We start from the raw sequence: 12,917 nt of genomic DNA on the forward strand, positions 1-12,917 counted from the left end.
GAGTGTTTGCACATGCCAGAAGGAGGAACTGGGTGATGGAGCTGCTATTGAACAGCTACTCTGGGCATGGCGCACTGCTGAAAGAGAAGACATTGACAAGTTAAGGGAGACATCTTTGAGCCCATCCTGTGCTGTTTCCCAACAAATCCCCCGATAATGACTTCTTTTTTCTTTGGCATAATTTCCTCCATTTCTGGGAGGACATGTGTTGAAGGACATGTGTCTGAACAACGTGTATTGGGCACAAGGACTAAAGGACAGCAGTAAAATGATGAGGCTTCTGGGTCAATACTTCCTTCAGTGAAAACCCTGACACAGTGTCCCAGCCTTCCTTTCCACAAAACCCTTCCAGAGGGGATGATGGCCACAGGGCCATGGTCTCATTGCAATTACAGAGACATGGTGGGATAGCTCGCAGGACTGGAATGCTGTCACGGACGGCTATGTACTGTTTCGGAAAGATAGGCCAGCGGGGTGAGGTGGTGGAGTTTCTTTCTACGGGACAGAGCAACTGGAATGTCTTGAGCTCTGCCTGCAGCTGGATGAAGAACGTGTTGAGAGCTTATCGTTAAGAATTAAGGGACAGGCGATGTGGGAGACACTGCTGTGGGTGTTTACTACAGACCACCAGATCAGGAAGAGGAAGGTGATGAGGCCTTCTACAGACAGCTGGAAATAGCCTCATGGTCACAGGCCCTGGTTCTCACGGGGGACCTCAGCCGCCCCGATATTTGCTGGAAACAACACAGCCAGGCACACACAGTCCCGGAGGTTTCTGCAGAGCATTGATGAGAACTTTCTGACACAGTTGGTGGGGAAACCAACGAGGAGAGGTGCACTGCAGGACGTATTACTGACAAATAAAGGAGGACTAGTTGGGGATGTGAAGGCTGGGGGTAGCCTTGGCTGCAGTGACCATGATATGGTGGAGTTCTGGATCCTGCGTGGAAGAAGCAGGGCAAAAAGTAGAATTACAAGCCTGGACATCAGGAGGGCTGACTTTGGCCTCTTCAAAGACATACTTGGAGGAATCCCATGGGCAAAGGGTTTGGCAGGAAGGGGGGTGCAGGAGAGCTGATTAATAGAAAAGCTCCACTTCCTCCAAGCTCAATATCAGTGCATGCCTATGAGTAATAAATCAGGCAGAGGAGACAGGAAATCTGCATGGACAAGCAAGGACCTTCTGGAAAAACTCAGGTGCGAGAGGGAAGTTTACAGAATGTGGAAAAAGGGACTGGCCACTTGGGAGGAGTATATAAACATTGCGAGAGTATGTAGGGATGCAACGAGGAAGGCTGAAGCCCACTTGGAATTAAACCTGGCCAGGGATGTCAAGGACAATAAGAAGGGCTTCTCCAAGTACATCAGTAGTAAAAGGCAGACCAGGGAAAATGTGGGCCTGCTACTGAATGAGGTGGGTGCCCTGGTGACGGAGGATGCAGAGAAGGCAGAATTACTGATACCTTCTTTGCTTCAGTCTTTACTGGTAAGGCCGGCCCTCAGCAATCCCAGACTCTGGAGTGAAGAGAAAGAATCTGAGAAAATGAAGACTTTCGCTTGGTCGAGGAAGATCGGGTTAGAGATCATTTAGGCAAACTTGACACCCACCGCCCTGATGGGATGAACCCAGGGGTGTTGAGGGACCTGGCAGATGTTATTGCAAAGGTGGTCTCCATCATCTTTGAATGGCCACGAGGGACAGGAGAGGTGCCTGAGGACTGGAGGAAAGCCAAAGTCACGCCAGTCTTCAAAAAGGGCAAGAAGGAGGACCCAGGAAATGGCAGGCCGGTCAGTGAGACCTGGAAAGGCTGGAGAGCTGGGTGGAGAGGAACATAATGAAGTTCAACGAGGGCAAGTGTAGGGTCCTGCACCCTGGGAGGAAAAATGCCATGCACCAGTAAAGTTTGGGGGTTCACCTGCTGCAGAGCAGCTTTGCTAAGAGGGACCTGGGAGTCCTGGTGGACAATAAGTTGACCATAAGCCAGCAATGTGCCCTGGTGGCCAAGAAGGCCTATGGTCTCCTGGGGTGCATTACAAAAGAGCGCGGGCAGCAGGTGGAGGGAGGTCATCTTTCCCCTCTGCTATTCCCTGGTGATGCCACATCTGGAGTACTGTGTCCAGTTCAAGAAACACAGGGAACCACTGGAAAGAGTCCAGTAGAGGGCTACAAAGATGTTCAGGGGACTGGAGCACCTCTCTTATGAGAATCAGCTGAGAGAGGTGGGTACATATAGCCTGGAGAAGAGAAGGCTGAGAGGGGATCTCCTCAATGCTTATCAGTTTCTAAAGGACGGGTGTCAAGAGGATGGGGCCAGACTCTTTTCTGTGCTGCCCAGCAACAAGACAAGGGGAAACGGGCACCAACTGGAACACAGGATATTCCATCTGAACACAAGGAAAAACGTCTTTACTTTGAGGGCACCAAAGATCTGGAAGAGGCTGTCCAGAGAGGCTGTGGAGTCTCCTTCTCTGGAGATATTCAAAAGCCGCCTGGCTGCATTGCTGTCCAGCCTGCTGTAGGGGACCCTGCTTTCGCAAGGGGGTTGCACTAGACAATCTCCAAGGGTTCCTTCCAACCCGTACCGTTCTGTGATTCTGTGATCCTGTGATTCTGTGATCTTCTATGATTTCTGTTGGCCAAAGGGATTCCCCACCAGTGCCCACGGATGCTGCCCTGTCTCTCAAAAGTGCTCCATTAGAGCTTGCAGTTCTCTGTACATGTCCTGAACCACCTCTGGCACCTCAAATGCCACCAGGTGTTTGCATTGGAAAAGCTCCCTCCTGGCCTCTGTCTCCATTACTCACAGGGCAGCTCAGAGAAGGAGCTCACACTGATTTAGGGCAGCTGAGCTGAGGCAAGAGGAATCCTCCCTCCAGTGGTTCTGTGGGGTGCACCGGGGAAGATGAATGTCCCTCCAGCCTCAGGAACACTGCTAAGAGCTGAGATGCCTCATTGACTTGGCTCAATCCCTGCCCTGCACTGGTGGAAATGATCCCTGGCATGTCACTGCCTCCGTGCCCTGCCTGGCAATGGGACAGGAATGGGGGTTTCCAGAGGGGAACACGGACACCTCCTGTAGGTCCGTACAACCTGGCAGAGCAATTCCCACCACAGGGATCAGTCCATCCAGGGTTCAGAAAGGGACAGTCAGTAATGACTTCATTCTACTTCAAACTCTGCTCCCCAGGGGAGACCCCGCTGCCTTGGAGGAGCTGTCAGCCCTGGAGGCGCAGGGACACCTCGAGGGATTGCGGCAGTGCGGGAAGGAGGCAGAGAAAGGCCCAGCGGGTCCTCTGCTGCTGAGCTGGGCCGGGCTGCTGGGCCGAAGGGAGGTCCTGGCAAGCGGGCAGCGCTGCAGAGAGACAGCTCTGCCCAGGAGCAGCTCCTCTGCACAGCGCAGCAGGGCTGAGGGCACTGCCTGCAGGCAGCGAGGGCAGAGCAGGGAGGCAGAGAGAGGTTGAAGGCAGTCTGGAGAGGGAGGATGCTGAGGGCGAGTGGGGGGAGAACTCTTCCCAAAGCAGAGCAGCTGCAGTAGCTGGAGAGATCTCCAAAAGCTGGCACCTCCCACAGCCCGTGGGATCTTTCAGGAGGACGCTCACAACTTCTCTGCTGCGGAAGAAGAGGACATTCTCTAGATTGAGGCTTCCCTGCCTTCACCATCAGAGGCACAGGGCATGACAGCTGCCTTCTCCCACGAACTGTTGAAGGGCTGTGAAAGTGGGTGTGCAGGCAGGGGTGGGCAGGGCTGTCCTTGCCAGCAGGGTCTCTGCATTCTGGGGGCTGTGTGCAGGGCAGGGACTCTGCCGCCTGCCAGGGTCAGCTCTCCGCCTGCCCGGGGAGCTCCCACGGCACTGTGGGGAGAAGCTGTGGGTGGGAGTAGCAACCCCTGGTGGGGAAGGGTCATTCTGTTTTTTAGAGGGATATGTGTGGGTCAGGACTGTTTACACCTCCAGATCACCTCTGGGCATTCCTGAGGGCACATTTCATGTTTGAGTTCCCTGAACAGTAGAGGGTCTGTCTTTTGATGTTTCCCATCTTGGTTGGCTGGGTGGGCAGTGGCAGATGTACAATGGGACATTAAAAGAAAGGTCAAAGGAGGGATCCCTGTAGAGATAAGGAGCTTTCTGGAGTCCGTGTCTTCGGTTTCCAGCTCTGGGGGCTACAGACAGCACCAGCATCTGCTTTCCAGTCTCACCAGGGTCTGTGGCACCTGCTCTTTAGCCCCTGCACACACGCAGAGGCTGCAGGGCAGAGCTGGGCACACGGGGGCTGCCATGGGGTCTGTGAGCACTGGCAGGGAAGAGACGTGGGGGCAGGGAAAGAGCTGCTGGCAGGGAGAGCTCCAGGCAGTGGAGACGGGCAGGGAAGGAGGGAGACTGCTCCTGGAAGCCCTGCTGCAGGGGAGATAGGGGCACCTCCAGCCACCCCTGCAGTGCAGATGCCTTCCCTGAGCCATCCAGCACAGCCCTCAGCCCTCACGGCCATGGGCTCTGGGGTGGGAGTCGACTCTGTGCTCGGCAGAGCAGCAGGAGAGGCGAAGGGCATCCCTCCTGCCACGTGCCCCATTGCTGCTGCCCAGCGGTGGGGCTGAGGGCACCTGCCCTGCATGATCAGTGTCTGGGCGGTGGCGTGCCCAGCAGGGTGAGGGTAATGCTGACCTGAGTGCCCGGCTGCCTCTCCCCATGCCTCTCCCAGTCAGACCCTCACGGCATTTCTCCGGGTTTCTCCACGTGTCTCCTTTAAAGTTGCCTTTTTATTGCTGTCAGCCTCCCTGGGATGGGAATTTCAGCTGCAGAGTCCCACACTGATCTTCTTCCACTCCTGCCGGTGTGTCCATGGGAACCAGTGTCCCAGCTTTCCTCTGACCTGTGGGGCCGTGGGCAATGCAAAGAGAGCCTACGGGAAATGGCTTTCATTTTTCTTACAGAAGTCTGCATTGACTTACTCTGTTTCCCTCCTTGGACAGGTGCCCCTGCCCAGAGGCAGCAAATGTCCAACAGCAGCTCCAGCACCCACTTCCTCCTCATGGAGTTTGCAGACACACGGGAGCTGCAGCTCTTGCACTTTGGGCTCTTCCTGGGCATCTACCTGGCTGCCCTCCTGGGAAACGGCCTCATCATCACCGCCATCGCCTGTGACCACCGCCTCCACACCCCCATGTACTTCTTCCTCCTCAACCTCTCCCTCATAGACATGGGCTCCATCTCCACCACTCTCCCCAAAGCCATGGCCAATTCCCTCTGGAACACCAGGACCATCTCCTACTGGGGATGTGTTGTCCAGCTCTTTTTCTTTGTCTTCTTGATTGTAGGGGAGTATTGCCTTCTCACCGTCATGGCCTATGACCGCTACATTGCCATCTGCCAACCCCTGCACTACGGGACCCTCCTGGGCAGCAGAGCTTGTGTCCGCATGGCAGCAGCTGCCTGGGGCAGTGGGTTCCTCAATTCTCTCCTGCACACGGCCAATACATTTTCACTGCCCCTCTGCCAGGGCAATGCCCTGCACCAGTTCTTCTGTGAAATCCCCCACATCCTCAAGCTCTCCTGCTCACACTCCTACCTCAGGGAAGTTGGGCTTCTTCTAGTTAGTATCTGTTTAGCATTGGGATGTTTTGTTTTCATTGTGGTGTCCTATGTGCAGATCCTGAGGGCGGTGCTGAGGATCCCCTCTGAGCAGGGACGGCACAAAGCCTTTTCCACGTGTGTCCCTCACCTGGCTGTGGTCTCCCTCTTTATCAGCACTGGAGTGTTTGCCCACCTGAAGCCCCCCTCCATCTCCTCCCCATCTCTGGACCCAGTGGTGGCAGTGTTGTACTCGGTGGTGCCTCCAGCAGTGAACCCCCTCATCTACAGCATGAGGAACCAGGAGCTCAAGGATGCCCTGCGGAAACAGGCCCAATGGACGCTGTTTCACCGACAATAACCTGCCACCCCTTCTCTGCACATTGCCCAGGGCTTATCTTAGGCTGTGATTATGCTTTTTTCTCTTGTGATAATCCTACTTATAGATAATTTTCTGAGTTTACGCTGCTTGTCTTGAGGCTTGATCCTACTGTGTCTGACCCTTGCACAACACTGTGTCAGGTGTGGCCTGACAGATAACAGCTCTTCAATAAAAGGGCAGCTCCCAAGTGCAGTGCCTGAAAGATGGGCTGTTCATCCAAAGTTCCTTCCAAGAACACGTTCAAGGAATCAATATTTTAATGAGTCTCTTCTTGTGGTTTCAATGTTTCTGGAGCTAAGCTGATGGTACTATTGGTTTCCACTGCACCAAATATTCTGGATTTAAAAGCGCTCTTCTTGGTGCCCAATGGCAGGGGAGACGATCCATGAGCTCCCATTATCTCCTCAGTCTTCTTCATGTATGACAGGACTGATGGCATATACTGGACGTTCTGGAAATGTATGTCTTAGGCGGGAAGAGAGGCGGGATTAGGGACTCAACACTTGCCCTTGGGATGGAACGGATGGAGACTCTGAAGGTGAAACACCCTCAAAGTTGAAATCCACTAATATAAAGCACTGAATCAATGTGTCCACGCACAAGGACGCTGCAGTGCCGAGGGAGTCAGCAGGGCCTCATCAGGCACAGGGAGGGGAGAGTGGGGAGACACAGGAGGTGCCTGAGGGAACCCCAGGGCCAGGTCTGCTGTGCTGTCCTGGGGCATGGGGCTGACTGGGGAGACAAGGGGGCAAATTCAGTCAGGGCTTGGAATGAGGCACAATATGAATTCCGGAGAGGCAGAGAGTGACCATCCTCTTTTTCCTCATTCCCTGAGCACCAGCACGAGCCCCGGGGCTGATGGGCAGGCTGACCTCCTTGTCTGCCCCCCAGGAGCTGCTGTGCCCTTGGGAGGAGCTGGGGCTGTGCGGTGAGTGCCCAGAGCTCTGCATCAGCCTGCAGCGGGCAGTGCTGTGGGGCCAGCCCAGACTGGGCTGCTGGGCTGGGCTGTCCTGGGGAGAGGGCAGGGGAGGTGGGCAGAGCTGGGCAGGGGCTGGGGAGTGCAGAGAAGTTCCTGGGAGAGGACAAGGGCAGTGTTAGAGCCCTTTCCAGGGAAGACTGAGGCAAAGAAGTTGTTGAGGACCTCAGCCTTCTCCATGTCCCGGGTGACCAGGTCTCCCAGTTCCTTCCCGAGTGGGCCCACGTGTTCCCTAGTCTTCCTTTTGTCACCCACATACCTATAGAAGGCTTTCTTGTTGCCCCTCATGCTCCTGGCCAGATTCACCTCTACCTGGGCTTTAGCTTTCCTAACCTGATCCCTGGCTGCTCGGACAATTCCTCCCAGGATACCTGTCCTTGCTTCCACCCTCTGTAGGCTTCCTTTGTTTATTTGAGATTGACCAGGAGCTGCTTGGTCATCAACGCAGGCCTCCTGGCGTCTTTGCCTGACTTCCTCTTTGCTGGGATGTATCGCTCCTGAGCTTGGCAGAGGTAGCCCTTGGAGATTAGCCAACTCTCTTGGGCCTCTCTTCCTTCCAGGGAAGAGATCCCTGAAGAGGCCAAAGTCTGATCTCCTGAAATCCAGAGTTTACTGTGTGCCCTCCTGGCTACCTTAAAGATCTCAGAATCTGCCACCTCAAGGTCACTGCAGCCAAGGCTGCCCTTGATCATGACATTCCCCACCAGACCCTCTTTGTTGGTCAGGACAACGTCCAGCATGGCACCTCTTCTCATTGGCTCCTCTGTCACTTGGAGAAGGATGCGTTCCAGGTACCTCCTGGATTGCCTGTGCTCTGCTCTGCTTTCCTTCCAACAGCTATCAGGGTGGCTGAAGTTCCCTCTGAGGACCAGGGCTTGTGAATGTGAGCCTACTCCAATCTGTCTATAGAGGACCTTATCCACTCGGTCTTCTTGGTACCCCCATGTACTTCTTCCTCATCAGCCTCTCTGTTCTTGACCTGGGCTCCATCTCCACCACTCTCCCCAAAGTCATGGCCAATTCCCTCTGGGACACCAGCGTCATCTCTTATGCAGGACGTGCTACACGGGCCTTGCTGTTTGTCTTTTTCATTTCAGCAGAGTTTTCTCTTCTCACCATCATGGCCTATGACCGCTACGTTGCCATCTGCCATCCCCTGCACTATGGGACCCTCCTGGGCAGCAGAGCTTGTGTCCGCATGGCAGCAGCTGCCTGGGGCAGTGGGTTTCTCAATGCTGTGCTGCACACGGCCAATACATTTTCACTCCCCCTCTGCCAGGGCAATGCCCTGCACCAGTTCTTCTGTGAAATCCCCCACATCCTCAAGCTCTCCTGCTCACATTCAGACTACCTCAGGGAAGTTGGGCTTCTGGTGCTTAGTGTCTTACTAGCATTCAGGGCTTTTGCTTTCATTCTCTTTTCCTATGTGCAGATCTTGAGGGCTGTGCTGAGGATCCCCTCGGACCAGGGATGGCACAAAGCCTTTTCCACTGGCATCCCTCACCTGGTTGTGATCTCCCTGTTTATCAGCACTGCCATGTTTGCCTACCTGAAGCCCCCCTCCATTTCCTCCCCATCTCTGGACCTGTTGGTGTCATTTCTGTACTCAGTGGTGACTCCAGCAGTGACCCCTCTCATCTACAGCATGAGGAACCAGGAACTCAAGGATGCCCTGTGGAAACTGATGACTGGTATCTTGTCAGAAGCAGCAATGAACTGCCCATCTTCTGCATATCACACATGATGTAACTCATTAGAGGCCCAGATTGTCTTTAGTACTTTTTTTCCTTTCCTTTGTTTGTTTTTTAGCTTTTCTGGGGTTTGTTAATGCTGTCAATAAAAGTGAAGAATCATCCTTTATCCTATTGCTATGTCAGGATCTGTCTGTGTTGTGGGAGCCACAGACTTTGTGTAAATAAGAAACTGTTCTCTCTTTGTTTTTAAAAAACTGAAGGGCCCTGCACTGACTTGTTTGTCTGAGATCCTTTCTCCGAGAACTTCTCTGGAGGTGCAGGGGCCACGTCTGTGTGCTGAGGTGGAGGGGGCAGGAGCCACCCAAGCTGGGTCTGCCTCCCAGCCTGACCAGCATGGCCCTGGGCACCACAGCCCCCGGCTCTGCAGAGCTGCACCACCAGCTCGGGGGCTGTGGAACGCCTGGGGAGGGGTCCAGGAACGGATGGCCAGGCCAGCATGGATGAGCTCTCTCGGGAAGAGGCTCTGAGGGGAGATGGGCTGTGGCGGGAGAAGAGCAGGGCACCGCGTGCGTGCAGGGCAGCCATGGCAAGAGGAACCCTTTGCTGCAGTGGGGCAGCTCGGGGCAGGCTGCCCTGTCCGTGGGGCCAAAGGACCTTCCTGAGGGTGCCCTGGGCCAATTCTCTCATGCCATCCTGGAAGGATATTTGGCATGGGGGGCTGCAAGCTGCCTGGGGTGGATATCTCCTCAGCATGAAGGCTGGGTGGACCATTGCCAATGAGGCTGCTCTGCTGGTCTGTGCTGGGAGAGGGCAGGAGGTGGCCAGATTCAGGGAGGGTGTGGGCTGGCGGGGCTGGCAAGTGCCCCAGAGAGGAAAACCTCAGGGAAGAGCTGAAATGGGGGAGTGTGCAGGGTGGGGGCACATAGCAGTGTCCTGGCACAGCCAGGCTCCTGCGAGAGACATAAGGGACCAGCAAAGCAGGGTCTGGGCTGTGCCTGTGCTCACTGGACACCCCGGGGAAGTTGTCCCAGGGCCATCATCACAGAATCACAGTATCACAGAATTTCCTAGATTGGAGAAGACCTGTAAGATCACATAGTCCAATCATTACCCTAACACTGACAAGCCCATCACTAAACCATGTCCCTCAGCACTATATCTACACAACCCTTAAACACCTGCAGGGATGGGGACTCCACCACTGCCCTGGGTAACGCATTCCAATGCCTGATGACCCTTTCAGTAAAGAAATTCTTCCTAATACCCAGTCAAAACTTCCCTTGGCTCAACTTGAACCATTTCTTCTTGTTCTAACACCCGTTACCTGACAGAACACGTCGACACCCACCTCTCTGCAACCTCCTTTCAGATATGTTTAGAGAGCGATAAGGTCTCCAATCAGCCTCTTTTTCTCCAGGCTAAACTACCGCAGTTCCCTCAGCCGCTCCTCATAAGACATGTGCTCCAGACCCCTCACCCATTTCGTTGCCCTTCTCTGGACACTCTCTGGTGCCTCAATGTCCTTTTTGTGGTGAGGGGGCCGAAAGTGAACACAGTACTCAAGATGCGGCCTCCCCAGTGCCCAGTACAGGGGGAAAATCACATCCCTGGTCCTACTGGCTACACTAGTCCTGATACAGGCCACGATGCCGGTGGGCTTCTTGGCCACCTGGGCACACTGCTGGCTCATGTTCAGCTGCTATCAACCAACAACAGAGGTCCCTCTCTGTGAGCAGCTTTCCAGACACTCCTCCCCAAGCCTGTAGCATTGGCGGGGGTTGTTGTGGCCAAAGTGTGAGACGCAGCACTTGGCCTCATTGAAACTCCTACAGTCTGCCTTGGCCCAGGGGTCCAGTCTGTCCGAATCCCTCTGCAGAGCCTCCCTACCCTCAGGCAGATCAACACTCCCACCCAGCTTGGTGTCATCCGCAAACTGACTGAGGGAGCACTCCATCCCCTCATCCCGATCATTGATAAAGATGTTAAACAGGACTGGCCCCAGCACTGAGCCCTGGGGGACACCACTCCTGACCGCCCGCCAACTGCAATTAACTCCATTTACCACCACTCTCTGGGCACGGCCTTCCAGACAGTTTTTTACCCAGCAAAGCGTGTGCCCATCCGAGCCATGAGCAGCCAGTTTCTCCAGGAGAATGCTGTGGGAAACAGTGTCAAAGGCTTTACTAAAGTCCAGATAGACAACATTCACAGTCTTTCCCTCATCCACTGAGCGCGTGACCACGTTGTAGAAGGAGATCAGGTTAGTCAAGCAGGACCTGCCTTTCATAAATGCCTTTGATAATGTGGCACTGAGTTCCACCTGTCTATATCAGATTTTATCCCACAGCGAAGGACCGCAAAACTAGAAAGGGCTACTGTGAATGTGCCAAGAGAATTGGAAAAAGCCATTAATGAGGGCAGGCAGTATGACAGCCTTAGAGGAAGAAATCAAATTATTATCAAAAATGGTAATATAGAATGGCTTAGCTCTAGAGCACCTTTTAGAAGTAGAGGACACAGTAGGTGCGTTCTTGAATAAGAGCTGCTGGGGTTTTTATGTCAGTCAAGACCAGAAAAACAAAACTGAGAGAAACAAGAGAAAGACTCATTTAAAAATATTACACAAAATAGGGCAGGGATCTCCCCTAAATCTCTTTGGGTGGCTAACCTCTTGGCTCCCAGACTTAGGAACAGGACTGTGAACTGAAAGGATTTGGGTTGTTGTATTCACTCTCTTGTTTTGCTTTCTAATTAGATGGGTGTGTATTACCTTATGAACTTGACTTACAACTTAAATAATGAAGAGTATAGTGTGACCCTGACGGTGAAAGGAAAAGGAGGGACTGTTAGGAAAATCTCATTCCCGAACTATTGTAACAATTACTTTTTAGAGTACGAAACTGTATGAACTTTCTTAAGATATACAGCATTTCTATTGCGTACTGCATAGCCATGGTTCAGTCAGCATGACTACAGGACCCAGCTCATTGTCGGGAGGAGAAGACAGCCCCCAGCCTGAAGAAGAAAGGATACTCCAGCACTGCGCGGATGACGCCAGCCTCCCAGCCCCTCTGACACCCCTGTGAAACCCTCCCCTCATCTGGCATCAGAGATAAGGAACTGCAGCAAGACCGACTCCAGGGACGTCTCCATTAGGAGAGCAGCAGGTGGATGATGATGCCACAGCATGAGAGTTGCTTTGCCAAACAGCAGCCTGTGTGTACGTGTTAAGTAGCGATCACTCAAATTGTGTTGTACCTGAGTGCTCTAAAGGTATAAGAACCATGTGTGAAACTGCATTTGGGGTGTCCCAATTTGACTGGGACCACTCGTGCTCGTGAACAGAGAATCACTCGTGTAATTCCATACTTTGTGTCCCAGTCTCTCTCCTGGGACAGCATGGGCAGTTGGAAAGTTTTCATGATGTTATCCTCGAAGGCCGAGAATTGTCCCCAGGGGTGGCCCAGAAGGCACTTGACTGCCTTTATGGTGCTGTCCTCCCAGGCAATGATCGTTCAGGAAGGACTCTGACTGAAACCATGACTCGAATACGACTGCCTCAAGCACATGAGAGCAATGTGCCATCCTCCCCTATGCAAGATGGTCCCCCTTTCGAGCCCAGTCGAAAGGAACGGGTGGTTTGCAAACTCTTTTGGGCAAGGATTTCCGATGCTTGTGCAATGCCTCACACAACTGTGGCCTGGGCACTCATAGACAACACATACCTGATCATTTCCATAGTGTCAGTGTCAGTGTGTGTGCCTTCGGAAACCATGCACGTGCTAACAAGCAATGGGATTTGGGTGAGTGGCGTGTATGTACAGTGAATATGAACTACAAATTTATACCCTTGTGAAGGCAGGATTTCAAAAGTTTCAAGCAAAGTCCTTACTGTCAAAAATGCTGAGTTTATTTTTTCTAAGCTAAGAATAACGTAGACATTTTTGCTTTAAATAAATGCCCTCTGTCCCCCCTTCCACTCTTCCTTGCCCAGCAAGACTGCAACCTGCTGCCTCCTGTTCTGCGGGTTGTGAGCCATCCATTGCAGAACAGCCTTGAACATGTCCTCTTCTTTCCCACGGAGCTGCTCCTTCTGCAGTACGCGCTGGAGCTCATTGACGGAGAGCTCCAGAAACTCTCTCGACACCCTGGTCACCCTTTCCAAGTGATGGGGGATGAACGCCTGGGCTGCTTCCCGCAGGTCAATAATAAAGTCAATAATAAAGGCAGTAGTAATACTCGGTGAATCTCCAGATGCCGACGCAGTTCTCCAAGCACAGCTGGGACTTTAAGAACTCAC

The 12,917-nt window shown here is 53.3% G+C and overlaps 1 protein-coding gene across 1 annotated transcript; it reads left to right on the plus strand.

The window, feature by feature from the left end:
* Positions 1-4,990: 4,990 nt before the first annotated feature.
* On the plus strand, positions 4,991-5,926 carry LOC309684540 (olfactory receptor 14J1-like; the record flags this gene model as incomplete). The annotated part of the gene is made up of 1 exon (XM_082500438.1): positions 4,991-5,926. The coding sequence occupies one exon, from the start codon at positions 4,991-4,993 to the stop codon at positions 5,924-5,926; it is 936 nt and encodes a 311-aa protein (XP_082356564.1).
* Between the last annotated feature and the right edge of the window lie 6,991 nt (positions 5,927-12,917).

Source organism: Vanellus vanellus, assembly GCF_965231255.1.
Source record: "Vanellus vanellus genome assembly, contig: HAP1_SCAFFOLD_160, whole genome shotgun sequence".
Classification (NCBI taxonomy): domain Eukaryota; kingdom Metazoa; phylum Chordata; class Aves; order Charadriiformes; family Charadriidae; genus Vanellus; species Vanellus vanellus.